Source organism: Amia ocellicauda, chromosome 14, assembly GCF_036373705.1.
Source record: "Amia ocellicauda isolate fAmiCal2 chromosome 14, fAmiCal2.hap1, whole genome shotgun sequence".
NCBI classification, from domain to species: Eukaryota; Metazoa; Chordata; class Actinopteri; order Amiiformes; family Amiidae; genus Amia; species Amia ocellicauda.
In genome coordinates, this window is record NC_089863.1 from 4,146,095 (window position 1) to 4,173,577 (window position 27,483).

At 49.7% G+C, this 27,483-nt stretch overlaps 4 protein-coding genes across 4 annotated transcripts; all 4 read left to right on the top strand.

The window, feature by feature from the left end:
* Positions 1-517: 517 nt before the first annotated feature.
* LOC136768078 (serine-aspartate repeat-containing protein I-like) lies at positions 518-2,212 on the top strand. The gene is made up of 3 exons (XM_066722133.1): positions 518-867; positions 1,237-1,738; positions 1,798-2,212. The coding sequence occupies exons 1-3, from the start codon at positions 537-539 to the stop codon at positions 2,210-2,212; spliced, it is 1,248 nt and encodes a 415-aa protein (XP_066578230.1). The 5' UTR covers positions 518-536.
* Positions 2,175-6,870, top strand: LOC136768353 (zona pellucida sperm-binding protein 4-like). Its single transcript, XM_066722522.1, has 14 exons — positions 2,175-2,280; positions 2,703-2,821; positions 3,069-3,279; positions 3,476-3,597; positions 3,998-4,097; positions 4,321-4,443; positions 4,526-4,698; positions 4,862-4,959; positions 5,243-5,370; positions 5,495-5,675; positions 5,765-5,906; positions 5,980-6,055; positions 6,298-6,410; positions 6,756-6,870. Exons 1-13 carry the CDS (start codon positions 2,229-2,231, stop codon positions 6,396-6,398), a joined length of 1,626 nt encoding a protein of 541 aa, XP_066578619.1. The 5' UTR covers positions 2,175-2,228; the 3' UTR covers positions 6,399-6,410; positions 6,756-6,870.
* Positions 6,871-18,236: 11,366 nt separating this feature from the next.
* On the top strand, positions 18,237-19,904 carry LOC136768080 (probable serine/threonine-protein kinase kinX). The gene is made up of 3 exons (XM_066722134.1): positions 18,237-18,586; positions 18,956-19,682; positions 19,742-19,904. Exons 1-3 carry the CDS (start codon positions 18,256-18,258, stop codon positions 19,902-19,904), a joined length of 1,221 nt encoding a protein of 406 aa, XP_066578231.1. The 5' UTR covers positions 18,237-18,255.
* On the top strand, positions 19,866-24,506 carry LOC136767997 (zona pellucida sperm-binding protein 4-like). Its single transcript, XM_066722059.1, has 14 exons — positions 19,866-19,972; positions 20,330-20,448; positions 20,696-20,906; positions 21,103-21,224; positions 21,625-21,724; positions 21,948-22,070; positions 22,153-22,325; positions 22,497-22,594; positions 22,878-23,005; positions 23,130-23,310; positions 23,400-23,541; positions 23,615-23,690; positions 23,934-24,046; positions 24,392-24,506. Exons 1-13 carry the CDS (start codon positions 19,921-19,923, stop codon positions 24,032-24,034), a joined length of 1,626 nt encoding a protein of 541 aa, XP_066578156.1. The 5' UTR covers positions 19,866-19,920; the 3' UTR covers positions 24,035-24,046; positions 24,392-24,506.
* Positions 24,507-27,483: the final 2,977 nt, after the last annotated feature.

Genomic DNA, 27,483 nt, shown 5'->3' on the forward strand with positions numbered 1-27,483 from the left:
ATACTCAGTGTAGTACTCAGTGTAATTGATACAAAGTTTGTCATTTCAGGCCTCACCAGCTCTTGCTACAATACCTTTAGTTTAAAGAACAAAGGCAATATATGACAATAGAGAGCTAACCATTCTTATACAGCAAACTGTCAATGTTACATTCTATTACTAAGCATGCACAGGTAAATTGCACATGTGAAAGTATTATATTGGGTAAACACACAGCCTGCGGAATTCAGCTGCGGAAATGGTTGCATTCTGGTAGTGCAGATCTCTGCAGTTCTGCGCAGATCTGCACAATCCCACTGATCAACAACAGAAACAAGCCAGTTAGAATCCAGCTGATGGAAACTGAACTGAATGAATCCGGAGGGAGACAAAACGAGGACAATAGCGTGTGAGAATGCCAAGCGAGAAGCAGATTGGCTGGCTGATTAGAACTCCCTTCCTGGCAACCAATCAGCTAATGAATAAGACACATGGTAAGTACATAAACCACGACTGGTGGGTTCAGAGTTTATTCCTCTCTGTGAGTGTGGTTAGTGATGGCATTGAGAAGGGTGCAGAGGGAGAAGCTAGTCTTCTTGGTTGTGTGGCTGCTGGGTGGGTTAGTGAACACTCAGTTGCCTGATGTTGATGTAGATGGAAGTGATTGGGATGGTGTTGGCCATGAGGTATATGATTCCAAGGCTGGATTGCCTGCAGAAGTGGCTGGAGAGGGTGGCTATGATTACGGTAGCCCTGATGATGGCTTCTGGAATGTGCAAGATGGGGAAGAGGATGAAGAGCTGTCTAGATCTTCCTTTCACCACATGCATGTCTTCCCAGAAGACGTGGAGCCCGACTCTGATCCCTATACCCTGTCTGAAGGTCATGGTGAGTCTATGGCTTCTATTGCTGCTTGGCTTCCTGTCTGAAAGGGGGAGGGTCATCTGGGACTGAAGGAGGGGTTTGGAGGTTGGTTGGTTGATCCAAATGGGGGAGGGGGTTGGAGTCCAATTGACATCACATGTGACTCATTTGGCTCCTGTAGGGTTTATGTCCACTAACCCTGAGGACTGGAGCTGCTAAGTGTTGGCTGAGACCAAGGCAGCCATTTCTCTGGTGCCATGTACTTGTGGACAGTCCCTAATATAGCCCCATAAGCACTGGAGCTGTGGTGTAGCTACTGTGACCAATTGGAGGCATTGGGCCCTGTTTGTCCCAGCCTGCTGGACAATGTTCTTCCCTGTCACTCTCTTGCAGATGAGCTGGAGGAGATTGAGGAAGAGCTGGGGGACATGGAGGAAGAGCTGGAATCCTGGGAGGAGGAGATGGTGGAGGTGGAACAACCAGTCGAGCAGGAGGAGCCAGTAGACGGGGAGGAATCCTGGGAGGAGGAGATGGTGGAGGTGGAACAACCAGCCGAGCAGGAGGAGCCAGTAGACGGGGAGGAATCCTCGGAGGAGGAGATGGTGGAGGTGGAACAACCAGTCGAGCAGGAGGAGCCAGTAGACGGGGAGGAATCCTCGGAGGAGGAGATGGTGGAGGTGGAACAACCAGTCGAGCAGGAGGAGCCAGTAGACGGGGAGGAATCCTCGGAGGAGGAGATGGTGGAGGTGGAACAACCAGTCGAGCAGGAGGAGCCAGTAGACGGGGAGGAATCCTCGGAGGAGGAGATGGTGGAGGTGGAACAACCAGTCGAGCAGGAGGAGCCAGTAGACGGGGAGGAATCCTCGGAGGAGGAAGAGCCAGCAGCCGGGGGGCGGCCGGTGAAGCCCCGGCCTACAGCAGCCGGGGGGCGGCCGGTGAAGCCCCGGCCTACAGCAGCCGGGGGGCGGCCGGTGAAGCCCCGGCCTACAGCAGCCGGGGGGCGGCCGGTGAAGCCCCGGCCTACAGCAGCCGGGGGGCGGCCGGTGAAGCCCCGGCCTACAGCAGCCGGGGGGCGGCCGGTGAAGCCCCGGCCTACAGCAGCCGGGGGGCGGCCGGTGAAGCCCCGGCCTACAGCAGCCGGGGGGCGGCCGGTGAAGCCCCGGCCTACAGCAGCCGGGGGGCGGCCGGTGAAGCCCCGGCCTACAGCAGCCGGGGGGCGGCCGGTGAAGCCCCGGCCTACAGCAGCCGGGGGGCGGCCGGTGAAGCCCCGGCCTACAGCAGCCGGGGGGCGGCCGGTGAAGCCCCGGCCTACAGCAGCCGGGGGGCGGCCGGTGAAGCCCCGGCCTACAGCCAATGCACCGAGGACTGACTGTGGTGATGGCAGCATGCAGATCTACCTGCCCCTCGGGAGCTACAGTCGGGTGTTCCTGCAGAGAGGTGAGGAGGGGATGGATTGATCACTTTGTTGCACACTAGGCTTGGGCTTCTCCAGACCCTGAGGTTTACGGCAGCAATTCCTCCACTTTTCCTCTATGGACGGTATGGTGGTTATTGCTGGTCGCTCTCCAGACTTCTTTGGTACTTGACCGCTTGCTGCACTGCACTTCCCGCCAGTTGACTTGAGCCTTGGGAGTGCTATGGCTTCCAGCTAAGCTGTCACTTGACTGAACCCATAACTGGAATGTCTTTAGAACCCTTTTCTCTGGTCCTGGTTGCAGAGCTGTGACTACTGGCTCCGACTCTGTGCTGTTGCCCTGACTGTCATGACCATAGCGCCTTGCTGCTTTTGTAGCTCTGTGCTGTGGCTGTAACCTTTCAGTGGGGGGGGGGGGACTCATGCTGACCCTTTGCTCTTTCAGCCAAGATGACTCTGCTGCCGGTGCTGGAGCTACCCAGGACCTGTCAGCACAGGGTGAGGAGGCGCCAAGGGGAAGTGGTGCTCATTGCCTCCTTCCGTGGCTGCTACGTGTGGAAATTGGTGAGCAGTGGCGTGGGAGTGCGGTAGGGGTTCTGGAGTGGGGGATTTGAACTTGAAGGAGCTGGCTTTCTATACTCCCTGTATTCCTGGAGTTCAAATGGTGCTGCTTGGCTCTACTCTCCTGAAGCTCAAGACTTGACCCTCTGGGTGCTGATCCTTCAGCTGGACACCAAATGGGGTGAAACTGAAGCTGTGTGGCCTATGAAGTCTATAAATGGTGCAACTCTTGCCCCCTGTGCCCCTGCAGGAGAAGGCTGGCAGGCCGTATGCTGCCCTGACTCTACGCTACTATGACCTCCACCTGAAGATGTCCCAGGTTGCCACTGTGTCCTGCCCACTGACCACCACCACCCCCCTCCCCTCAGCCCAGCCACCCAAGGGCTTGTCCATCTCCTGCAGTGAAGTCTGCATGACTGTCCACCTGCCCACTGGGCCCTTGTCTGCGGTCCACATCCTGAGTAAGAGGGACTGGATGTCTGTAATGTTATAGCTGGGTGTGTCTAACGTGGGATGGGTGGGTTGGGGGTGGATGTCTATTAATAGCATTTATATTGATAATGATGTAGCTGGGGCAGAGGGGCTATAATTGATGCTAGAGCTGAGGGCTGTCTGTAACAGGTGTGCTTTGCTTTTATCCCTCCCCCTCATTTCCAGACTCCTCCAATGCACTGGTCCCAGTGCTGCAGATGCCCAAGTCCTGTGGCTACTCCCTGGTCCGTGGTCAAGGCGAGAACATGCTGACCATCCTCTACACGGCCTGTGATGTCCGGATTGTGGTGAGACGCCCCTCCCCCAGCCTAATTTTGTTCTGCCTCCTCTCTTGGCCTAAATCCTGGAATCTATGGTTAATAGAACATGCATTATGGAACTGGATGCTTGGATTCAGTTGCCTTTTAGTTGACTTGCCAATTTGTTGCTCACTGTTAATATGGTCCTGAATCCTGCTGTCCCTATTCTGTATGTAGTGCACTTGCGTACAAGACTGCCCCTGTGGCCTTCAGGCTCCTCTCCCACAGCCTGGTCTCCACTGGGACTCCAGATGTGGCTCCTGGTTCAATCCCATCTGCCCAGAGCTGGGCATCTGTTGCTGTAGGCATATCCGCTCTCTGCCTCTCCTCAGGCATTGCTTTCCCTCCCGGTGCCCTTTCAAACTCTTGCTTTCTGTTCTGCTCTCAGGCGCAGCGGTACACAATCCAGGTGGTGTACATGACTGCAGCAGGAGAGAGAGCGGAGATCCAGGTGTCTTGCCCCTACCACAAGCTCCAGCCCCAGCAGGGTGAGGCCTGAGGCCTTTGTTGCTGTACTACCCTCCTCCTGCCCCTGTGCTTTTCCACTGAGGGATTGCTTGCTCGTTCCTTTCCCATCTCTCCTCTGTACTTGTGTTGGTGATGCTGCTCAATGTTGTCCTACTCGGTAGATTGCTCCTTCCTGTCACCCATATCTCCCTCTGTACTTGTTGTAATACTGCTTGAACCTCACTGCTCGTTTTCTGCCCCCAGGCTGCCCCCTTCCCAAGAGCCAGCAAGTCTCCTGTGGGCCCAAAAGGGTCCGAGCCGCCGCCTGCTTGGCCAGGGGCTGCTGTATGGATCCTGAGACTGCCCACTGCTACTACCCCCTGGAGGGTAAGGACTGCTTAGAACTGAACCACTTCAAGGGAGTCCTTACGGATGGGTTGGATTTTCAGAGCTCGCTCTCTCCCTCCAGAATGTACCTCGGACAAGCACTTTGTCTTTGCTGTCCACCGCACCCTCACCATCCCTCCTCTGGAGCCATCCTCTTTGGTCATCGCTGGCAACCAGTCCTGCAGCCCTGTCATCTGCACCCCTGACTTTGCCATCTTCAAGTTCCCAGTGACTGGCTGTGGTACCCATGCCTTTGTGAGTTGCTGCTTAGGGAGGAGTGGAATATTTGGGGGGGTGGTGTATGGATCTAGTTCAATGGTTCTCAATCCTACCCTGCTGGCTTTTGTTCCAGCCAAGCGCCTGCTTCCTTAAACTGAACTAATTGTGCCTACCCTTCTGATCTCTCCCCTGTACCCAGGTGGTGGGCAAGACGACCATCTACCTGGCAGAGGTGATGGCCCTGGCACGACAGAACAGCCTGAAGTATGGCGTGATCACCAGAGATGGCCCCTTCAGGTGAGGCTGCAGCATTGGTATGGGCTGCATGTGGATCTGCATAGATGGGACTTGGCATTAGCCTGCTCTACACCGTTCTGAAATGAGTACTTGACACATGGTCTTGCACCCATAATCGCACAGTTGGCAGACTAACCCAACTGTGTGAGGCATGGTCGGAGTTGGTCAGTCCTGATGGGCAATGCCAATCCTCGGCCCCTTAAAACTAGGGAACCGTGCAGATGGGTGAGCAGTAGATGGGGACCCGTCTTCTGGCTTGGTCTAATTTCTGTCCTGTGTGCAGATTGCTGGTCGAGTGTCGCTATGCAGAGGATAACCTGATCAGCACTGGCTACCTGGTAAAGAGCCCCAACCTGCCCAGCACTATCATGTCCCCTGGGGTATTCGGGGTGCAGCTCAGAATAGCTACTGGTAAGTGCCCAGTCAGTCACGCCTCCTCGGCAGAGGAAACGTCAATGCGCACGCCTACTGAACGCATCCTTAAAGGAAAGGGGCAAAACCACAAACTGAGGCCTGCCCTTGATCTCCTTCTCAGACGCGGCCTTCAGCCGCTTCTACCCTCAGTACCACAGACCGCTGCGGCTGCTCCTGGGTCGCCCCATGTATCTGGAGGTGCGGTTGCTGAGCTCGCCAGACCCCAACCTGCTGCTGCTGGTGCACTACTGTGTTGCCTACCCCCGCTCTGCCCAGGCCGTCTGGGTGCTGCTGTATGAAGGGTGAGTGCTCCCTGGGGGGCAGTTCATCCCAGTCTACCTCGTACCCGACGCTCTGGGAGCGTTGACCTAACCCTCCCCCCTTTCTGCAGCTGCCCCAACCCTCTGGACTACGGCCATACGTCCACCCTGCACATCAACAACCAGCTGCCCCTGTCTAGGCAGCACCGCCGCTTCCACATCACCACCTTCCAGTTCATGGATCAGACAATGCAGGCATACCTGGATGAGGAGGTGGGTGAGGGGAAGGAGCTGGATGGGAGAAGAGGGTGGGAGTTGACTGCTTAAACCTCTGCTCTTCCTTCAGATCTACTTCATGTGCTCCACTGAGGTGTGCTCTCCGGCCATGAAGACCTGTGTGGAGGGCTGCTTTGATGGGCGCAGTGAGTTGGCCTGACCTTTCACTTCTTGACCTGCAGCTGGGGCAGGGTTGCTTCTTGTTGATGCCATGTCTTAAGGGGGCCAGCAGGTGGCAAGTGTAGTGTGGTCTGGCTGGAGAGATTGCAAGGGGGGAAGGGTTTAATCTCTGCTCTGTGGTAATGGGTCAACAGTGTACACCCCCTCACGGGAGATGCTTCTGCTCAATGAGCATGCAGAAGGCAGACCCGTCTCTCCCTCTCTGCAGAGATCCCAGTGGTACCAGACCCCAACACGGATGCCCGCTGTCTCCGGAAGCCCTGTCCAGGAAGCAAGGCCAAGATATCTGTGGGGTTGCCAGCACAGTGACCGGTGCCTCGGGTGAGTGCTGACCACTGGTTGCCAGCCCTGGTCCTGTGGGGCTGCACTGTCCTCTCCATTGCCTGCAGCCTCAATTGTACTGCCTGGCTTAATTTGGGTGCCTGTGCCCTCTTCTGTTCTGCTGGAGATGGCCATCTGCTTCAAATGGAAGCAGTCTGGGCCTGATGAAGGTCCTGGAGCGTGGTGCAACTAACCTGTGGCCCCTTGGCTAGGGCTGAGAACCACAGACCTTGACTGCCCCCTGCAGGCCTTCACATGCAGTGCCTTGGTACCAGCACCCAGCTGATTAAATCCATCCCACTCGTTGACTTGATATGGCTAGTAATGTCTCCCCTTCTCTCTCAGGGCTGTGCTGGACCCTGTGGGTATCCCTGCTCTCCACCCTCCTGCAGGCTTTGTGCTGTGGTCTCTGTAATGGCTGACCCCTGCTGTTGACTGAATAAAGTGCTAGTTGAAATGACCCTGTCTGTCCTGCTGTCTTGACTCTCTCTTCTCTGAAGCCTGGCTGCTGTCTGCAGTGTGAGGGTTTTAAAGCACTTCAGGGCAGGGGCTGCTGTAATGGTGGGGGGGGGTTGTGTTCTTCACTTGACCTCTAACCTGGAAGGGCTTCTCTGCATGTGGCAGTAGAGCACTGACTGCATCTATGGGTGTGAGGTTAATGAGCTCTAGCTGAATTGGACTGGTTGTGCAGGTGCCCTTGGCAGTGGAGTTGCCCTGTGATGGGTAGCAGGGTCCAACACACTGTGCACTTATGCACTGGCACAAGTCCTGTATGGACCTGCTGAGCCCCCTGACCAGGGGTGATTTCCAGCCAGGGGGCCATGAATATTACAAAGGGGCTGATGTCTGTTAGGGGGGTCTGGGGCCTACTCACCTGAGATGACTTTTTGTAGGATTTGCTCTTGTAAGGTAAGACTGAAGCAAATTACAAGGATGAAGTGGGCAATTCATAACAATCTAGCAAAAATGTACCACCATGCTGCTGGTGCCTATTTTTTAATTGACATGAACACAATAGCCTTGAACTGTAAGCAGGAAGTAACTTCCTTGTGCAAGACCTGTCTACCCGAGTGCATCTGTTCCCTCTTGTATCTGCTGCCATCCTTCAGTGTTCTGCTTGTGAACACATCTGTAAGTGTTTATCGTTATATAACATTGTAACTACATATCGGAGAATATTTGTGACTGTTTACACCGTTTTGATACTAGATGCCTTATTGTCGTTGGTAGGATATGATAGCGGAGATTGCTATTTGTATAGTTAATGTGCAGTGTAATGGGTAGCTGTAATTTGGATGCATATAAGAGCGAGTGCTTAACTTCCTCATTATTTGAATTGGTTTCTTCACAGTAATGTATGTATCCTATGCTGATTTAGCACGTCACAGTGAACGGTGTACATTATCTCACATTTGAGACATTCTATTGTTGTATTCTGTTGCAGTTTCACTCTTAATTCATGAATGCATCTTATAACCTGCAAACTAAGATGAATCCTCACTCTTCTGCATGTAATGGATGGAGTTTGGCTTGCTGTTAAATTGTCAGGACACCCACTGAGAACAGTACAGTGAAAAGACACGAGTCCTACAAGCAAAACCAGCTTGAAGGTAGTAGACTATAAACCGATTTGAGCACCGTCATGCATGAAGATGGTGAGCCAACTGCCCCTACAAAGGAAAGCAGGTCCACTATTAACAGAGGGAACCCCGATCCTGATGGACCAAGGATCGGAGTTAAACTCAAGACATTCTGCTTCATCACGATCATCGTCCAGATCATCAGTCAGCATAGCAGTTGCTAGAGCACATGCATTGTTTACCAAGAAAGAGAAAGCAAATAAACATAAAATGAGATCGGAGGTGAGTCATCAGCTAGACAATGCGAAACTGGACACAGACTTTGAGGTGCTTCATCATGAAAAGGATGTAACTACTGCTCTTGCTCAAGCAGAGGTACTGGAGGCAGCCACTGCAGAGATTGAACAGGGTACGCCAAGAATGGTAAGCTGTCCCATCTCTCCACAGATCAAAGTTGAGCACACATGAAACTATGTTAGGGCACAAGCCATGGAACACTTCAATGAAAGGCCAAAATCAGACATGCAGGACTTAAATGAGTATGAGCCATCACTGCCAGCCTCAAACCCTCACCATGCAGCTGATGTTCAAGCTGTAGCTGAGAGTAAACAGTTCAACTACATTGATAGGCTGTCAGTCATGCGATTCAACACCGCAAAATGAAAGGAAGCTAGGTGTGTCAGATCCTGGTCTGTCTTCCTCCTGGCAGAGAGAACATTCAACAACATCACTTCATCAGCCTGAGGCTTCAGGCATGTTGGACTTTGCAAGACACCTGGCACGCCGAGAGCTCGTGAATACAAGTCTGGTGCAGTTTGATGACCGTCCTGAGGCATTTAGAGTATGGAGGTCGGCCTTCGTTGGTGCCATCCAACGGTTGGGCCTTACGGCTGGCAAAGAACTTGACCTACTCACTGAGTGGCTAGGCAGAGAATCATCTGACCACGTGAAAAGGTTATGGACAGTTCATGTGAGTGACCCCAGTGCAGCATTAGACATGGCCTGGAAAAGGCTAGTTGAGTGTTATGACGCCTCAGAGATGCTCTTGAAAATGCTCTTTTTAATAAACTAGAGACCTTCCCTAGTAAGGACTATGTCAAGTTAAGAGAATTGGGAGACCTTTTAATGGAGCTGCAGGCTGCTAAAGAAGATGGCTACTTACCTGGCATGGCATACCTGGATACTGCCAGAGGTATTAACCCTATAGTGGAAAAGCTGCCCCACTATCTGCAAAAAGGTGGATCTCTCGTGGCATTCAATACGAGGAAGAACATTGATGCCTGCTTCCCTCCATTCTGGTATTTCCCTAGTTTCCCAGAAATGACCCCAGCTTCACCATTTCCAGCAACAACCCACCAGAAGGTGAGAATCCCACAGCCAAACACAACATTCACAGAACGCCCATCTCTGTCCACAGAACAGAAGTTTCTACCCAGGCCTCTTCCAGCGCAGGTTCAGCTGTTAAGAAGAACGACCTCCGTAAACTATACCCTATTCACGGTTAACCGCATCCAATGAGAAGGTGTCGTGGCTTCAGGATGAAGTCCCTAAACTGTACCTGAAGGATCATGGCATCTGCTATAGGGGTTGTGCAACTTCCTCTCACCTTGCACGCAATTGCCAAGCCCCAGTAAAATGTACAGATTGTGACAGTGAAGATCACAGTACAACACTCCAACTCTAATTGAATGTAACGAAATACCAGACAATAGGTCTGAGATACCTACACTAGAGGTAGCTCAGAACCATTCTCACCTGAAGTGTATCGCGTCAGAGATCCCAAAACTGGACATCCTGAGAGTCCACAAACCGAGACAACAGATAAATGGTCCTCATGATGCTCCATTTGCTGGATTTAGGACGGGTGCTGGTAGGTGATGTGTGTTTAGGGAAGTCCCACAGACCTAGAGTCCAGAGCTTCAAGACAAATGTGCTAGAGAATGGCAGACCATCAATTTGTACTCCATGTCAAAGCCACTCAGTCTTCAAATGCACAGAGACAGACAACAAGCTTGCTCATTCCATTGAGGATGATGTTTTCTTGGAGATCATGGACAAAGAGTTCTACCAGGACAAGAACTAAAGCTGGGTTGCCCAACTTCCCTTTAGGTGTCCGAGGCCTCCACTCCCCAACAACACAGAGCAAGCACTCAGGTTTGGGAGGGTTACTTTTAAAAAGTATTCCGTTACAGAATAGTGATTACCTTGTTTTGAAAATAATCTGTAACATAATCTGAAGAACCCAGTCTGGATGCATAGATGGTTAATGTATTTATTTAACATGCCAGGCCTGGAAGGGGCCCGACATGGAAGCACTCTACCTCAGCAGAGACTTATGGAACAGCACAAGTGGACAGCCTTTCATGCAATGCATGACATGGTGGTCTGTGGGCAGGGGCACAGACAGGTTTCCCAAAGTGTTGTCTTGAGGTCAGGTTTCTGAATGTTTGTGGTGGTCTTCCTGAGCAGTGGGGGTCATCATGGAAGCAGGTGTTTTCCTGGTGTGGCATACAAACTGCCCAATCTCACATTTCTTTAACAATGGACAATGAGGTAATCAATCACTATAATGTAGCATCTTCAGGAAACCCCAAACAAACTGGTATCTGTGGGCTATTGATCTGTTTGGGTGTTCCTATTATCATAATGAACAGAAGTCAAAGTGGAGAGGAGAATGTCCAGAGCATATCCTCTGGACAACTGCCTGTTGCTAGCTTGACAAATCTACTTTGCTCAGTCTGCATATTATTATTATTTCTAATATAAAACATAATACAGTTTATATAAAACATTAATAACGGCTCTACATAATCTAATACATTACTCAGTCAGTAACAATCAGAATACTTTTTTTTCCTTTATTTAAAAACAATAGCAGCTGAGTGTGGCTCAGTCTCAGGGGTGGACCACAGGGCAAGGGAGTTAGGACCCTGGTGCAGTGTTTGTAGAGTTGGCGGACAAGACACAGTCGAGGTCACAAGCTATGGTCAATATCAAGGAGGTCGAGAGACAGGAATAGGACAGGGAGAACAAGGAACCGGGCTTGATGATGCAGGTAGAACTGATGACACTTCACCCAGAGTGAGCGCAGTGAGGGGTTTATAAAGGGAAGCAGAAATCAGAAAGGCAGGAGCAGGACCAATGAGAGCAGAGGAAAGGAACAGAAGTGCACAAGGGTGTGGAGGAATGTTAATTGAAAGATTGAAGGAAAACAGTGAAGGGAGAAGAAAAGACAAGGGAACATTGGTGGCCACTAGTGAGGAAAGAGAGTAAGGGCTTGGAACCATGACAAAGTGAAACAAAATGTTCTACACATTCTAATATGGATGACGGAATGTAATTGTTTATTTGATTATTCCACAGTTGAAACAATTAAAATGGTAATTAAGATTTGCTTCAGTTTAATTCTCATGCATATTTATACTTTGCATTCTGTAGTAGTGTATGAAATGCTTTTTGTGGCACTTGTCTCTGACTTTCTGTAATTTTACATTTAGGTGTTTTCATGTGCCTACATGAAATGTCTGATTGATTGGTACAGCTATTCTGGACAGACATTTGGCAGTATAACCTGCATTCTTTCAAATGTATAATTAATGAATAACACAGATATTCAAACACAATATGTAATTATTAATAGTTAACGTTGATCGAAAACATGCTTTCTATGGCACTTAAGATCGTCTATTTGTCGCACGTCTCTCTTCTACTTGAAATGTATTCTTGTCAGTGTTGCATAGGAAAATGCTTTCTGTTCAACTTGTATTTGTTGCAGTTCTCTGTTGTGCTTTATGTAATAATACATTGTGTGTCATTTTCATGTGCCATTGATTGGTATCTGGCCCCCATGAGGTCTCACTTGAGCAAATCCGGCCCACTACCTAATATGAGTCTGACACCCCTGCTCTAAAACATCCTGTTGATTTTCTGTTCATAATCGACTGCCCTGTCAATTCTGTCCTCTCACTCACTCTCTCCCTTCTCGTCTCAACATAACTATCCTTCTGTACATTGTTAATGCCCCAACGATATATAACCTTCCTGATTGGTTGTTGTAGTCTTTACAGACGCTAGTCATCTATTAACATCCAAAAAAAGGCTTGACATTGGTGATCACTATCATCTTACACATCACCATTCATGTCTGATCGAGCTGCAGCACTGCCGGAGCGGAAGGGTTAAACGCGCAACCGGTACTCAGTTCATAAGAGAACATAAGAACATAAGAAAGTTTACAAACGAGAGGAGGCCATTCGACCCATCGTGCTCGTTTGGTGTTCATTAATATCTAAGTGATCCAAGGATCCTATCCAGTCTATTTTTAAATGTTCCCAGAACAGTACTGGAAAAAGGACGAGCGGACAAATCCCGGACATTTTTAAATCATTAAGAAATCCGACCGGACAGTGATTAAAGGATTGAAAAATCAGGTAAAAACTGGATGTACGGTAACCCTAAACTAGTGTAGCTTAGCTATCACCGTTCGTCAAATTGTCAATGTCTTAGCAGAAATAAAATTCAGCATGGCAAGAGTACTTACCGCGAACTGTCTTGTCTTGAAACTTACCTGTAGTGTGGTGGAGAACAGAGCAGAGCACAACAGCAAGTGTGTTTCATTCAGAAGTGCTCTCTCTCGCCTGGATTCCTGCCGGGCGGTATACACAAAAAATGGCAAAATAAATAACATAAACTTTGGCAACGCGCACCACAATGTCCAGAATAATGACACAGGAAACTGACTATGAATTAAACAATTATTTGTATTGGCTTGTATTTACTGTTTGTCGTGCAGCATGTTTACCATGGTTAGATCCGCCGACCAAAATGATCATTTTACTTGCACAAAATGCGTAGTTCATAAGGAGTTGGCGGAACGAGTACGCGTGTTGGAGGAGCACGTAGATACTCTTAGAAAAATAAAAGAGGCCGAGAATTGGCTTGACTCGGTCTGTAGAAACACGGATTCGACCTCTGAAGTCAGCGACAGGCCCACACCGACGGCTGCGCAGTCACAGCAGGATCGCTGGGTCTCGGTAAAGAGAGGCTCTAGAAGCACGAAATCAAGAGCTAGAGCTCCGGCGCACCAGTCTCCCATTTGGACCGCGAACAGGTTTGAACCCCTCGGCAGCGCGTCTGCTGAGAAGGTGCTCATTATTGGAGACTCCATAGTTAGAAATATAAAGATTGTGTCACCAGCAGTAGAATTAAATTGCCTTCCGGGAGCCAGAGTCTCTGACATCGAAGCTAAATTGGACGAATTGCCAGGCGGCGAAGTTTCTACTCTGGTTATTCACGCTGGCACTAACGATATTAGACATAGACAATTAGAGATTTTAAAAAGAAATTTTACATCGCTATGCAAAACAGCAAAAAAACGATGTCAGAATATAATTGTCTCTGGCCCGCTACCAACATTACACAGAGGGGATGAGGCCTTCAGCAGGCTGTCCTCTCTAAATAGCTGGTTGGGAAAGGCCTGGCTTATACAGAAGAGATGGGCTCCATCCGAGCTGGAGAGGAGCGCTAATGTTATCTGATAATATAGCTAGTTGTTTAAAAACGTGACTCCTCAGAGCACCGGTCAGGCTGCAGGCTCGCAGTCCTACACTGCAGTCTGCCTGTAACTCCCAGCACAGCCTGACCCCGATCCTAGATCCCTGCCTGGGGGCATCCAATAAACTACATAGTCCTGAGATTAAATCTTATACAAACAAAATGAATAGTTATCCTATTAAAACAGTAATTTGTCATAGGCTTGGATGTATTCCTTCCTCTCGGGGCCCTCGTTTCAACAATCTAATAAAAGTTAAAACTACAAGACAGAAATTACCTGCTCACATTACTTCTCCCATGTATAAGCTTGCTGTCTTAAACATCCGCTCACTACCTAGCAAAGCAGCCTTAATAAATGACACCAATAACTGACGCACACATAGATGTGCTCACCTTGACTGAGACCTGGTTAAGACCAGACGACACTATTCCATTAGTAGAAGCCTCCCCTAATGACTACTCTTACTGCCAGAAGGCCCGTACAACAGGCCGTGGGGGGGGGGGGGGGCACCATCTACCGCACAGACCTGCGTCTGTCTACTAAGACATTAGACAGCTACCCATCTTTTGAAATTCACCAGGTAGAATTTAGGCTTAATCCACCTCTTCAGCTTATAGCTATTTATAGGCCACCAGGCCCCTATTCCTTTTTGATGCCCGAATTTAGCAATCTCTTATCTGACTTAGCCATACATTATGATAAACTCATTATTTTGGGGGACTTTAACATACATATTGACATTAAAGACGACCCCCTCACTGTTAGTTTCTTGTCCCTATTGGAGTCTGTAGGCTTCACTCAGCATGTGTCAGGACCCACACATTGTCACAATCACACACTAGATCTAGTTATAACCCGTGGGGTACAGATTCACAACCTAATAATATCACCCCAAAACCAGATGATTTCCGACCACTGCCTTATTACATTTGAGCTGCCTGGAGTAGAATTAGTCACACAGGAGAGGAATATAGAAACTCGTTGCCTAAATCCCACTGCTATTCATAAATTCACTACCCTGTTACCAAATGCTAGCTTTATCAAAACAGGATCTGCAGATGAATTATTAAATAATTTCAACAATACACTAAGCACTGCTTTAGATACAGTAGCCCCATTAAGGACACCAACAAAACACTCGCCATGGTTTGACGAACACACTCGCTCACTTAAAACAGAATGCCGTAGATGTGAGCGTAAATGGAGAGAAACAAAACTAGAGGTCTTCACATGGCATGGAATGACAGTATAATAAGATACAAGCAGCCCTGTCCTCTGCTAGGTCTGCCTAATACTCCAATTTAATAGAGACGCATAAGAATAACCCACGTTTTCTTTTTAATACAATAGCGACACTTACTAACCAGCAGGTGAAGCCTTCAGAGGTTATCCCCAAAATTTCACCTGAAGTGACTTCATGGATCATTTCAATAGCAAAGTTAACAGCATTAGAAAACAGATAGAACAGGAAACATACACAGATACTATAGCCGACACATGCAGTCCTTCACAGCCCCTGCCTACCTTGGACTCGTTTAACATAGTAAATCACCAGGAATTGGTCTCCTTATTTACTAAAATGAAAACAACAACCTGCGCACTAGACCCACTAAACTGCTAAAACAATCTCTGCCATTAATTATTCACAGAATACACAATATTATTAATGTCTCTTTATCCTCAGGATCTGTTCCTGATTCATTTAAAATAGCTGTAATTAAACCACTTCTTAAGAAACCCAGTGCCGACCCTAACCGTCTTAAACACTATCGACCTATCTCAAACCTTCCCTTCCTTTCTAAGGTTCTAGAGAAAGTAGTTGCAAACCAACTGCCAGCTTTTTTAACCGATAATCATCTTTATGAGGAATTTCAATCTGGCTTCTGTTCCGGCCAGAGTACAGAAACGGCCCTGTTAAAAGTATTGAATGACGTGTTTCAGTCCTCCGATGTAGGGCACACCAGTGTTATTATTCTATTAGACTTAAGTGCGGCTTTTGACACAATCGGCCACAAAATCTTGATACACCGCTTAGAAAACCGTATTGGCCTGTCTCGCAATGTGCTTTCATGGTTTAAATCATATCTGTCAAACAGACTCCAATATGTACAGATTAACGAGAACCACTCAAATTTACCTGAGGTTAAGTATGGAGTCCCACAGGGCTCAGTCCTCGGACCTACACTTTATTCATTATACATGCTCCCTTTAGGTGATATCATACGACGACATAATATTACCTTTCACAGTTACGCAGACGACACACAATTATATCTGTCAGTAAATCCTAACAACACCATAGACCTAGAAAAACTAATGTGCTGTCTGTCTGAGTTTAAAACATGGATGACAACATTTTTTCTTATGCTTAATTCTGACAAAACAGAAGTCATAATTTTAGGAGACAAAAAACAAACTGTTCATCATGCACTAAAAAAACTGACTAATGATAACTTTAATTTCTCCCCTAAGGAGATGGCACGAAACCTGGGTGTCATCTGTGATCATAATCTATCTTTGAATCACACATTCAGAATGTGTTGAGATCTTCCTTCCTCCAGCTTAGAAATATTGCTAGACTAAGACAATTCCTCTCGTTACAGGACACTGAGAAATTGATACACGCATTTGTTACATCTAGATTGGATTACTGCAATGCCATTCTGTCAGGCAGCACAAACAGAGCTATTTCTGCACTTCAGTCCAAAATGCTGCTGCAAGAATCCTAACAACAACAAAAAAACATGAACACATCACTCCACTGCCCGTGCACTACAGGATAGACTTTAAAGTGCTCTTATTAACATTTAACGCACTAAAGGGACTGGCACCTCCCTACCTAAAAGATCTCCTTATTGAATACACTCCAGGTCGGCCATTAAGATCACAGGAAGCCGGTTACTTAGCGCTCCCTAAAATACACAAGAAAAGCGCAGGTGGTAGAGCATTCAGTTATAGGGCCCCGAAGCTGTGGAACGATCTTCCATCCAATGTAAGAGATGCCCCCTCTGTCTTAGCCTTTAAATCACGGCTGAAGACTCATTTGTTTTGTCTCTGTGTTTCTAGCCCATAGTGATGCCGGTGTGCCATGGACATGCAATTGCACAACTGTCTTTGGAAATGTCCTGCACTGCATGACCAGTATCTGAGCACGACGGCCCTCTTTTCTTCCAGCAACAGCCTCCTCTGAGGGTCCAACGAGGCACCTCGTCCCCCACCATGGAAGTCTGATGAGGAACAACCCATCCCAGAAGCACCTCACCACGGAGGGTCAACGGGGCATTCACACCCATGGTTTGATGAGCCATCGCAACCCAAAGCCTGTTGATGGTCCAAACCCTCCACCCCCGATGGCCAGCGAGAGGCCTCCTCCAGAGGGAAGAGCACAGCCAGCAGCATCGATCTCCAGTCCAGTCGATCTCCTTGCTGCTGTAATAACTATACTGCCTGGAGGGGAGGCAACCATTAGGCCTAGGCCCAAAGCCGTGGACCCCCAGATATTCACTTTCTCCTACTTGCCATCCATAGGAGTTTTTAGTTTTTCTCTCCTCCATGCCTAAATGGTCTATTTACTTAAATGTTCACTCACTTTATTCAAGATTATGTAAAATGTTTACAGGTCTATATTTGATTTTATTGTATTTATGTTTTTATTTTCCTATACGTTTGTTGTATGTTTACCAGTCTGTAAAGCGCTCTGTGGCTACCCTGCGAAGGGCGCTATACAAACAGAAATTGATTGATTGATTGATTGAATCCCCGTTAGATAGCACTTCATAGCATTGAATCATGCTTCTTGCATTATTGATTGATGTTCCTCCCTTTCCCGTAACCCTTGACTGTACCTTACATCTTGACGGACTTAGTTTTACTTTCCAGGATGTATGTCCACACTTACTGTACTTAACTGTATAAATTGGAAGTTGTGAAATGTATTATATCTTGAATTGCTTTGTTTTATGCAAATTTTAATTTGTAATGTTTGTCTTGTACTTAACTGTATTCTTGCACTTTGTATGGCACTGGATAAGGGCGTCTGCCATGAAATAAAAATAATAATAATAATCATCCTGATGCAATAAATGATGCTGGAAATACCTTACAATGAACTACAATCAAGTCCAATGCAGATACTCAGGACCAAGCTGGTTAAAATAAATATTACATACAGTGTAATACTCAGTGTAGTACTCAGTGTAATTGATACAAAGTTTGTCATTTCAGGCCTCACCAGCTCTTGCTACAATACTTTTAGTTTAAAGAACAAAGGCAATATATGACGATAGAGAGCTAACCATTCTTATACAGCAAACTGTCAATGTTACATTCTATGACTAAGCATGCACAGGTAAATTGCACATGTGAAAGTATTATATTGGGTAAACACACAGCCTGCGGAATTCAGCTGCGGAAATGGTTGCATTCTGGTAGTGCAGATCTCTGCAGTTCTGCGCTGATCTGCACAATCCCACCGATCAACAACAGAAACAAGCCAGTTAGAATCCAGCTGATGGAAACTGAACTGAATGAATCCGGAGGGAGACATAACGAGGACAACAGCTTGTGAGAATGCCAAGCGGGAAGCTGATTGGCTGGCTGATTAGAACTCCCTTCCTGGCAACCAATCAGCTAATGAATAAGACACATGGTAAGTACATAAACCACGACTGGTGGGTTCAGAGTTTATTCCTCTCTGTGAGTGTGGTTAGTGATGGCATTGAGAAGGGTGCAGAGGGAGAAGCTAGTCTTCTTGGTTGTGTGGCTGCTGGGTGGGTTAGTGAACACTCAGTTGCCTGATGTTGATGTAGATGGAAGTGATTGGGATGGTGTTGGCCATGAGGTATATGATTCCAAGGCTGGATTGCCTGCAGAAGTGGCTGGAGAGGGTGGCTATGATTACGGTAGCCCTGATGATGGCTTCTGGAATGTGCAAGATGGGGAAGAGGATGAAGAGCTGTCTAGATCTTCCTTTCACCACATGCATGTCTTCCCAGAAGACGTGGAGCCCGACTCTGATCCCTATACCCTGTCTGAAGGTCATGGTGAGTCTATGGCTTCTATTGCTGCTTGGCTTCCTGTCTGAAAGGGGGAGGGTCATCTGGGACTGAAGGAGGGGTTTGGAGGTTGGTTGGTTGATCCAAATGGGGGAGGGGGTTGGAGTCTAATTGACATCACATGTGACTCATTTGGCTCCTGTAGGGTTTATGTCCACTAACCCTGAGGACTGGAGCTGCCAAGTGTTGGCTGAGACCAAGGCAGCCATTTCTCTGGTGCCATGTACTTGTGGACAGTCCCTAATATAGCCCCATAAGCACTGGAGCTGTGGTGTAGCTACTGTGACCCATTGGAGGCATTGGGCCCTGTTTGTCCCAGCCTGCTGGACACTGTTCTACCCTGTCACTCTCTTGCAGATGAGCTGGAGGAGATTGAGGAAGAGCTGGAGGACATGGAGGAAGAGCTGGAAAACTTAGACGGTGAGGAATCCTGGGAGGAGGAGATGGTGGAGGTGGAACAGCCAGTCGAGCAGGAGGAGCCAGTAGACGGTGAGGAATCCTGGGAGGAGGAGATGGTGGAGGTGGAACAGCCACTCGAGCAGGAGGAGCCAGTAGACGGGGAGGAATCCTCGGAGGAGGAGATGGTGGAGGTGGAACAGCCACTCGAGCAGGAGGAGCCAGTAGACGGGGAGGAATCCTCGGAGGAGGAGATGGTGGAGGTGGAACAGCCACTCGAGCAGGAGGAGCCAGTAGACGGGGAGGAATCCTCGGAGGAGGAGATGGTGGAGGTGGAACAGCCACTCGAGCAGGAGGAGCCAGTAGACGGGGAGGAATCCTCGGAGGAGGAGATGGTGGAGGTGGAACAGCCACTCGAGCAGGAGGAGCCAGTAGACGGGGAGGAATCCTCGGAGGAGGAGATGGTGGAGGTGGAACAGCCACTCGAGCAGGAGGAGCCAGTAGACGGGGAGGAATCCTCGGAGGAGGAGATGGTGGAGGTGGAACAGCCAGTCGAGCAGGAGGAGCCAGTAGACGGGGAGGAATCCTGGGAGGAGGAGATGGTGGAGGTGGAACAGCCAGTCGAGCAGGAGGAGCCAGTAGACGGGGAGGAATCCTCGGAGGAGGAAGAGCCAGCAGCCGGGGGGCGGCCGGTGAAGCCCCGGCCTACAGCAGCCGGGGGGCGGCCGGTGAAGCCCCGGCCTACAGCAGCCGGGGGGCGGCCGGTGAAGCCCCGGCCTACAGCAGCCGGGGGGCGGCCGGTGAAGCCCCGGCCTACAGCAGCCGGGGGGCGGCCGGTGAAGCCCCGGCCTACAGCAGCCGGGGGGCGGCCGGTGAAGCCCCGGCCTACAGCCAATGCACCGAGGACTGACTGTGGAGATGGCAGCATGCAGATCTACCTGCCCCTCGGGAGCTACAGTCGGGTGTTCCTGCAGAGAGGTGAGGAGGGGATGGATTGATCACTTTGTTGCACACTAGGCTTGGGCTTCTCCAGACTTCTTTGGTACTTGACCGCTTGCTGCACTGCACTTCCCGCCAGTTGACTTGAGCCTTGGGAGTGCTATGGCTTCCAGTCCTGCTGCTTCCAGCTAAGCTGTCATTTGACTGAACCCATAACTGGAATATCTTTAGAACCCTTTCCTCTGGTCCTGGTTGCAGAGCTGTGACTACTGGCTCCGACTCTGTGCTGTTGCCCTGACTGTCATGACCATAGCGCCTTGCTGCTTTTGTAGCTCTGTGCTGTGGCTGTAACCTTTCAGTGGGGGGGGGACTCATGCTGACCCTTTGCTCTTTCAGCCAAGATGACTCTGCTGCCGGTGCTGGAGCTACCCAGGACCTGTCAGCACAGGGTGAGGAGGCGCCAAGGGGAAGTGGTGCTCATTGCCTCCTTCCGTGGCTGCTACGTGTGGAAATTGGTGAGCAGTGGAGTGGGAGTCCGGTAGGGGTACTGGAGTGGGGGATTTGAACTTGAAGGAGCTGGCTTTCTATACTCCCTGTATTCCTGGAGTTCAAATGGTGCTGCTTGGCTCTACTCTCCTGAAGCTCAAGACTTGACCCTCTGGGTGCTGATCCTTCAGCTGGACACCAAATGGGGTGAAACTGAAGCTGTGTGGCCTATGAAGTCTATAAATGGTGCAACTCTTGCCCCCTGTGCCCCTGCAGGAGAAGGCTGGCAGGCCGTATGCTGCCCTGACTCTACGCTACTATGACCTCCACCTGAAGATGTCCCAGGTTGCCACTGTGTCCTGCCCACTGACCACCACCACCCCCCTCCCCTCAGCCCAGCCACCCAAGGGCTTGTCCATCTCCTGCAGTGAAGTCTGCATGACTGTCCACCTGCCCACTGGGCCCTTGTCTGCGGTCCACATCCTGAGTAAGAGGGACTAGATGTCTGTAATGTTATAGCTGGGTGTGTCTAACGTGTGATGGGTGGGTTGGGGGTGGATGTCTATTAATAGCATTTATATTGATAATGATGTAGCTGGGGCAGAGGGGCTATAATTGATGCTAGAGCTGAGGGCTGTCTGTAACAGGTGTGCTTTGCTTTTATCCCTCCCCCTCATTTCCAGACTCCTCCAATGCACTGGTCCCAGTGCTGCAGATGCCCAAGTCCTGTGGCTACTCCCTGGTCCGTGGTCAAGGCGAGAACATGCTGACCATCCTCTACACGGCCTGTGATGTCCGGATTGTGGTGAGACGCCCCTCCCCCAGCCTAATTTTGTTCTGCCTCCTCTCTTGGCCTAAATCCTGGAATCTATGGTTAATAGAACATGCATTATGGAACTGGATGCTTGGATTCAGTTGCCTTTTAGTTGACTTGCCAATTTGTTGCTCACTGTTAATATGGTCCTGAATCCTGCTGTCCCTATTCTGTATGTAGTGCACTTGCGTACAAGACTGCCCCTGTGGCCTTCAGGCTCCTCTCCCACAGCCTGGTCTCCACTGGGACTCCAGATGTGGCTCCTGGTTCAATCCCATCTGCCCAGAGCTGGGCATCTGTTGCTGTAGGCATATCCGCTCTCTGCCTCTCCTCAGGCATTGCTTTCCCTCCTGTTGCCCTTTCAAACTCTTGCTTTCTGTTCTGCTCTCAGGCGCAGCGGTACACAATCCAGGTGGTGTACATGACTGCAGCAGGGGAGAGAGCGGAGATCCAGGTGTCTTGCCCCTACCACAAGCTCCAGCCCCAGCAGGGTGAGGCCTGAGGCCTTTGTTGCTGTACTACCCTCCTCCTGCCCCTGTGCTTTTCCACTGAGGGATTGCTTGCTCGTTCCTTTCCCATCTCTCCTCTGTACTTGTGTTGGTGATGCTGCTCAATGTTGTCCTACTCGGTAGATTGCTCCTTCCTGTCACCCATATCTCCCTCTGTACTTGTTGTAATACTGCTTGAACCTCACTGCTCGTTTACTCCCCCCAGGCTGCCCCCTTCCCAAGAGCCAGCAAGTCTCCTGTGGGCCCAAAAGGGTCCGAGCCGCCACCTGCTTGGCCAGGGGCTGCTGTATGGATCCTGAGACTGCCCACTGCTACTACCCCCTGGATGGTAAGGACTGCTTAGAACTGAACCACTTCAAGGGAGTCCTTACGGATGGGGTGGATTTTCAGAGCTCGCTCTCTCCCTCCAGAATGTACCTCGGACAAGCACTTTGTGTTTGCTGTCCACCGCACCCTCACCATCCCTCCTCTGGAGCCATCCTCTCTGGTCATCGCTGGCAACCAGTCCTGCAGCCCTGTCATCTGCACCCCTGACTTTGCCATCTTCAAGTTCCCAGTGACTGGCTGTGGGACCCATGCCTTTGTGAGTTGCTGCTTAGGGAGGAGTGGAACATTTGGGGGGGGTGGGGGGTGGTGTATGGATCTAGTTCAATGGTTCTCAATCCTACCCTGCTGGCTTTTGTTCCAGCCAAGCGCCTGCTTCCTTAAACTGAACTAATTGTGCCTACCCTTCTGATCTCTCCCCTGTACCCAGGTGGTGGGCAAGACTACCATCTACCTGGCAGAGGTGATGGCCCTGGCACGACAGAACAGCCTGAAGTATGGCGTGATCACCAGAGATGGCCCCTTCAGGTGAGGCTGCAGCATTGGTATGGGCTGCATGTGGATCTGCATAGATGGGACTTGGCATTAGCCTGCTCTACACCGTTCTGAAATGAGTACTTGACACATGGTCTTGCACCCATAATCGCACAGTTGGCAGACTAACCCAACTGTGTGAGGCATGGTCGGAGTTGGTCAGTCCTGATGGGCAATGCCAATCCTCGGCCCCTTAAAACTAGGGAACCGTGCAGATGGGTGAGCAGTAGATGGGGACCCGTCTTCTGGCTTGGTCTAATTTCTGTCCTGTGTGCAGATTGCTGGTCGAGTGTCGCTATGCAGAGGATAACCTGATCAGCACTGGCTACCTGGTAAAGAGCCCCAACCTGCCCAGCACTATCATGTCCCCTGGGGTATTCGGGGTGCAGCTCAGAATAGCTACTGGTAAGTGCCCAGTCAGTCACGCCTCCTCGGCAGAGGAAACGTCAATGCGCACGCCTACTGAACGCATCCTTAAAGGAAAGGGGCAAAACCACAAACTGAGGCCTGCCCTTGATCTCCTTCTCAGACGCGGCCTTCAGCCGCTTCTACCCTCAGTACCACAGACCGCTGCGGCTGCTCCTGGGTCGCCCCATGTATCTGGAGGTGCGGTTGCTGAGCTCGCCAGACCCCAACCTGCTGCTGCTGGTGCACTACTGTGTTGCCTACCCCCGCTCTGCCCAGGCCGTCTGGGTGCTGCTGTATGAAGGGTGAGTGCTCCCTGGGGGGCAGTTCATCCCAGTCTACCTCGTACCCGACGCTCTGGGAGCGTTGACCTAACCCTCCCCCCTTTCTGCAGCTGCCCCAACCCTCTGGACTACGGCCATACGTCCACCCTGCACATCAACAACCAGCTGCCCCTGCCTAGGCAGCACCGCCGCTTCCACATCACCACCTTCCAGTTCATGGATCAGACAATGCAGGCATACCTGGATGAGGAGGTGGGTGAGGGGAAGGAGCTGGATGGGAGAAGAGGGTGGGAGTTGACTGCTTAAACCTCTGCTCTTCCTTCAGATCTACTTCATGTGCTCCACTGAGGTGTGCTCTCCGGCCATGAAGACCTGTGTGGAGGGCTGCTTTGATGGGCGCAGTGAGTTGTCCTGACCTTTCACTTCTTGACCTGCAGCTGGGGGAGGGTTGCTTCTTGTTGATGCCATGTCTTAAGGGGGCCAGCAGGTGGCAAGTGTAGTGTGGTCTGGCTGGAGAGATTGCAAGGGGGAAGGGTTTAATCTCTGCTCTGTGGTAATGGGTCTACAGTGTACAGCCCCTCACGGGAGATGCTTCTGCTCAATGAGCATGCAGAAGGCAGACCCGTCTCTCTCCCTCTCTGCAGAGATCCCAGTGGTACCAGACCCCAACACGGATGCCCGCTGTCTCCGGAAGCCCTGTCCAGGAAGCAAGGCCAAGATATCTGTGGGGTTGCCAGCACAGTGACCGGTGCCTCGGGTGAGTGCTGACCACTGGTTGCCAGCCCTGGTCCTGTGGGGCTGCACTGTCCTCTCCATTGCCTGCAGCCTCAATTGTACTGCCTGGCTTAATTTGGGTGCCTGTGCCCTCTTCTGTTCTGCTGGAGATGGCCATCTGCTTCAAATGGAAGCAGTCTGGGCCTGATGGAGGTCCTGGAGCGTGGTGCAACTAACCTGTGGCCCCTTGGCTAGGGCTGAGAACCACAGACCTTGACTGCCCCCTGCAGGCCTTCACATGCAGTGCCTTGGTACCAGTACCCAGCTGATTAAATCCATCCCACTCGTTGACTTGATATGGCTAGTAATGTCTCCCCTTCTCTCTCAGGGCTGTGCTGGACCCTGTGGGTATCCCTGCTCTCCACCCTCCTGCAGGCTTTGTGCTGTGGTCTCTGTAATGGCTGACCCCTGCTGTTGACTGAATAAAGTGCTAGTTGAAATGACCCTGTCTGTCCTGCTGTCTTGACTCTCTCTTCTCTGAAGCCTGGCTGCTGTCTGCAGTGTGAGGGTTTTAAAGCACTTCAGGGCAGGGGCTGCTGTAATGGTGGGGGGGGTTGTGTTCTTCACTTGACCTCTAACCTGGAAGGGCTTCTCTGCATGTGGCAGTAGAGCACTGACTGCATCTATGGGTGTGAGGTTAATGAGCTCTAGCTGAATTGGACTGGTTGTGCAGGTGCCCTTGGCAGTGGAGTTGCACTGTGATGGGTAGCAGGGTCCAACACACTGTGCACTTATGCACTGGCACAAGTCCTGTATGGACCTGCTGAGCCCCCTGACCAGGGGTGATTTCCAGCCAGGGGGCCATGAATATTACAAAGGGGCTGATGTCTGTTAGGGGGGTCTGGGGCCTACTCCCCTGAGATGACTTCTTTTTGTAGGATTTGCTCTTGTAAGGTAAGACTGAAGCAAATTACAAGGATGAAGTGGGCAATTCATAACAATCTAGCAAAAATGTACCACCATGCTGCTGGTGCCTATTTTTTAATTGACATGAACACAATAGCCTTGAACTGTAAGCAGGAAGTAACTTCCTTGTGCAAGACCTGTCTACCCGAGTGCATCTGTTCCCTCTTGTATCTGCTGCCATCCTTCAGTGTTCTGCTTGTGAACACATCTGTAAGTGTTTATCGTTATATAACATTGTAACTACATATCGGAGAATATTTGTGACTGTTTACACCGTTTTGATACTAGATGCCTTATTGTCGTTGGTAGGATATGATAGCGGAGATTGCTATTTGTATAGTTAATGTGCAGTGTAATGGGTAGCTGTAATTTGGATGCATATAAGAGCGAGTGCTTAACTTCCTCATTATTTGAATTGGTTTCTTCACAGTGATGTATGTATCCTATGCTGATTTAGCATGTCACAGTGAACGGTGTACATTATCTCACATTTGAGACATTCTATTGTTGTATTCTGTTGCAGTTTCACTCTTAATTCATGAATGCATCTTATAACCTGCAAACTAAGATGAATCCTCACTCTTCTGCATGTAATGGATGGAGTTTGGCTTGCTGTTAAATTGTCAGGACACCCACTGAGAACAGTACAGTGAAAAGACACGAGTCCTACAAGCAAAACCAGCTTGAAGGTAGTAGACTATAAACCGATATGAGCACCGTCATGCATGAAGATGGTGAGCCAACTGCCCCTACAAAGGAAAGCAGGTCCACTATTAACAGAGGGAACCCCGATCCTGATGGACCAAGCATCGGAGTTAAACTCAAGACATTCTGCTTCATCACGATCATCGTCCAGATCATCAGTCAGCATAGCAGTTGCTAGAGCACATGCATTGTTTACCAAGAAAGAGAAAGCAAATAAACATGATAAAATGAGATCGGAGGTGAGTCATCAGCTAGACAATGCGAAACTGGACACAGACTTTGAGGTGCTCCATCATGAAAAGGATGTAACTACTGCTCTTGCTCAAGCAGAGGTACTGGAGGCAGCCACTGCAGAGATTGAACAGGGTACGCCAAGAATGGTAAGCTGTCCCATCTCTCCACAGATCAAAGTTGAGCACACATGAAACTATGTTAGGGCACAAGCCATGGAACACTTCAATGAAAGGCCAAAATCAGACATGCAGGACTTAAATGAGTATGAGCCATCACTGCCAGCCTCAAACCCTCACCATGCAGCTGATGTTCAAGCTGTAGCTGAGAGTAAACAGTTCAACTACATTGATAGGCTGTCAGTCATGCGATTCAACACCGCAAAATGAAAGGAAGCTAGGTGTGTCAGATCCTGGTCTGTCTTCCTCCTGGCAGAGAGAACATTCAACAACATCACTTCATCAGCCTGAGGCTTCAGGCATGTTGGACTTTGCAAGACACCTGGCACGCCGAGAGCTCGTGAATACAAGTCTGGTGCAGTTTGATGACCGTCCTGAGGCATTTAGAGTATGGAGGTCGGCCTTTGTTGGTGCCATCCAACGGTTGGGCCTTACGGCTGGCAAAGAACTTGACCTACTCACTGAGTGGCTAGGCAGAGAATCATCTGACCACGTGAAAAGGTTATGGACAGTTCATGTGAGTGACCCCAGTGCAGCATTAGACATGGCCTGGAAAAGGCTAGTTGAGTGTTATGATGCCTCAGGCCTATGATGTCATTTCAGGCCTCACCAGCTCTTGCTACAATACCTTTAGTTTAAAGAACAAAGGCAATATATGACAATAGAGAGCTAACCATTCTTATACAGCAAACTGTCAATGTTACATTCTATGACTAAGCATGCACAGGTAAATTGCACATGTGAAAGTATTATATTGGGTAAACACACAGCCTGCGGAATTCAGCTGCGGAAATGGTTGCATTCTGGTAGTGCAGATCTCTGCAGTTCTGCGCAGATCTGCACAATCCCACCGATCAACAACAGAAACAAGCCAGTTAGAATCCAGCTGATGGAAACTGAACTGAATGAATCCGGAGGGAGACAAAACGAGGACAATAGCTTGTGAGAATGCCAAGCGGGAAGCTGATTGGCTGGCTGATTAGAACTCCCTTCCTGGCAACCAATCAGCTAATGAATAAGACACATGGTAAGTACATAAACCACGACTGGTGGGTTCAGAGTTTATTCCTCTCTGTGAGTGTGGTTAGTGATGGCATTGAGAAGGGTGCAGAGGGAGAAGCTAGTCTTCTTGGTTGTGTGGCTGCTGGTTGGGTTAGTGAACACTCAGTTGCCTGATTTTGATGTAGATGGAAGTGATTGGGATGGTGTTGGCCATGAGGTATACGATTCCGAGGCTGGATTGCCTGCAGAAGTGGCTGGAGAGGGTGGCTATGATTACGGTAGCCCTGATGATGGCTTCTGGAATGTGCAAGATGGGGAAGAGGATGAAGAGCTGTCTAGATCTTCCTTTCACCACATGCATGTCTTCCCAGAAGACTTGGAGACTGACTTTGATCCC

Coding starts and splice junctions, on each gene's coding strand:
- LOC136768078 (XM_066722133.1), top strand. CDS start 537: ATGGCATTGAGAAGGGTGCAGAGGGAGAAGCTAGTCTTCTTGGTTGTG. Junction 868..1,236: donor TACCCTGTCTGAAGGTCATG/GTGAGTCTATGG, acceptor ACTCTCTTGCAG/ATGAGCTGGAGGAGATTGAG. Junction 1,739..1,797: donor GAGCCAGCAGCCGGGGGGCG/GCCGGTGAAGCC, acceptor CCCGGCCTACAG/CAGCCGGGGGGCGGCCGGTG.
- LOC136768080 (XM_066722134.1), top strand. CDS start 18,256: ATGGCATTGAGAAGGGTGCAGAGGGAGAAGCTAGTCTTCTTGGTTGTG. Junction 18,587..18,955: donor TACCCTGTCTGAAGGTCATG/GTGAGTCTATGG, acceptor ACTCTCTTGCAG/ATGAGCTGGAGGAGATTGAG. Junction 19,683..19,741: donor GAGCCAGCAGCCGGGGGGCG/GCCGGTGAAGCC, acceptor CCCGGCCTACAG/CAGCCGGGGGGCGGCCGGTG.
- LOC136768353 (XM_066722522.1), top strand. CDS start 2,229: ATGCAGATCTACCTGCCCCTCGGGAGCTACAGTCGGGTGTTCCTGCAG. Junction 2,281..2,702: donor TCGGGTGTTCCTGCAGAGAG/GTGAGGAGGGGA, acceptor TTGCTCTTTCAG/CCAAGATGACTCTGCTGCCG. Junction 4,098..4,320: donor CAAGCTCCAGCCCCAGCAGG/GTGAGGCCTGAG, acceptor TTCTGCCCCCAG/GCTGCCCCCTTCCCAAGAGC.
- LOC136767997 (XM_066722059.1), top strand. CDS start 19,921: ATGCAGATCTACCTGCCCCTCGGGAGCTACAGTCGGGTGTTCCTGCAG. Junction 22,071..22,152: donor CTGCTACTACCCCCTGGATG/GTAAGGACTGCT, acceptor CTCTCCCTCCAG/AATGTACCTCGGACAAGCAC. Junction 23,311..23,399: donor TGGGTGCTGCTGTATGAAGG/GTGAGTGCTCCC, acceptor CCCTTTCTGCAG/CTGCCCCAACCCTCTGGACT.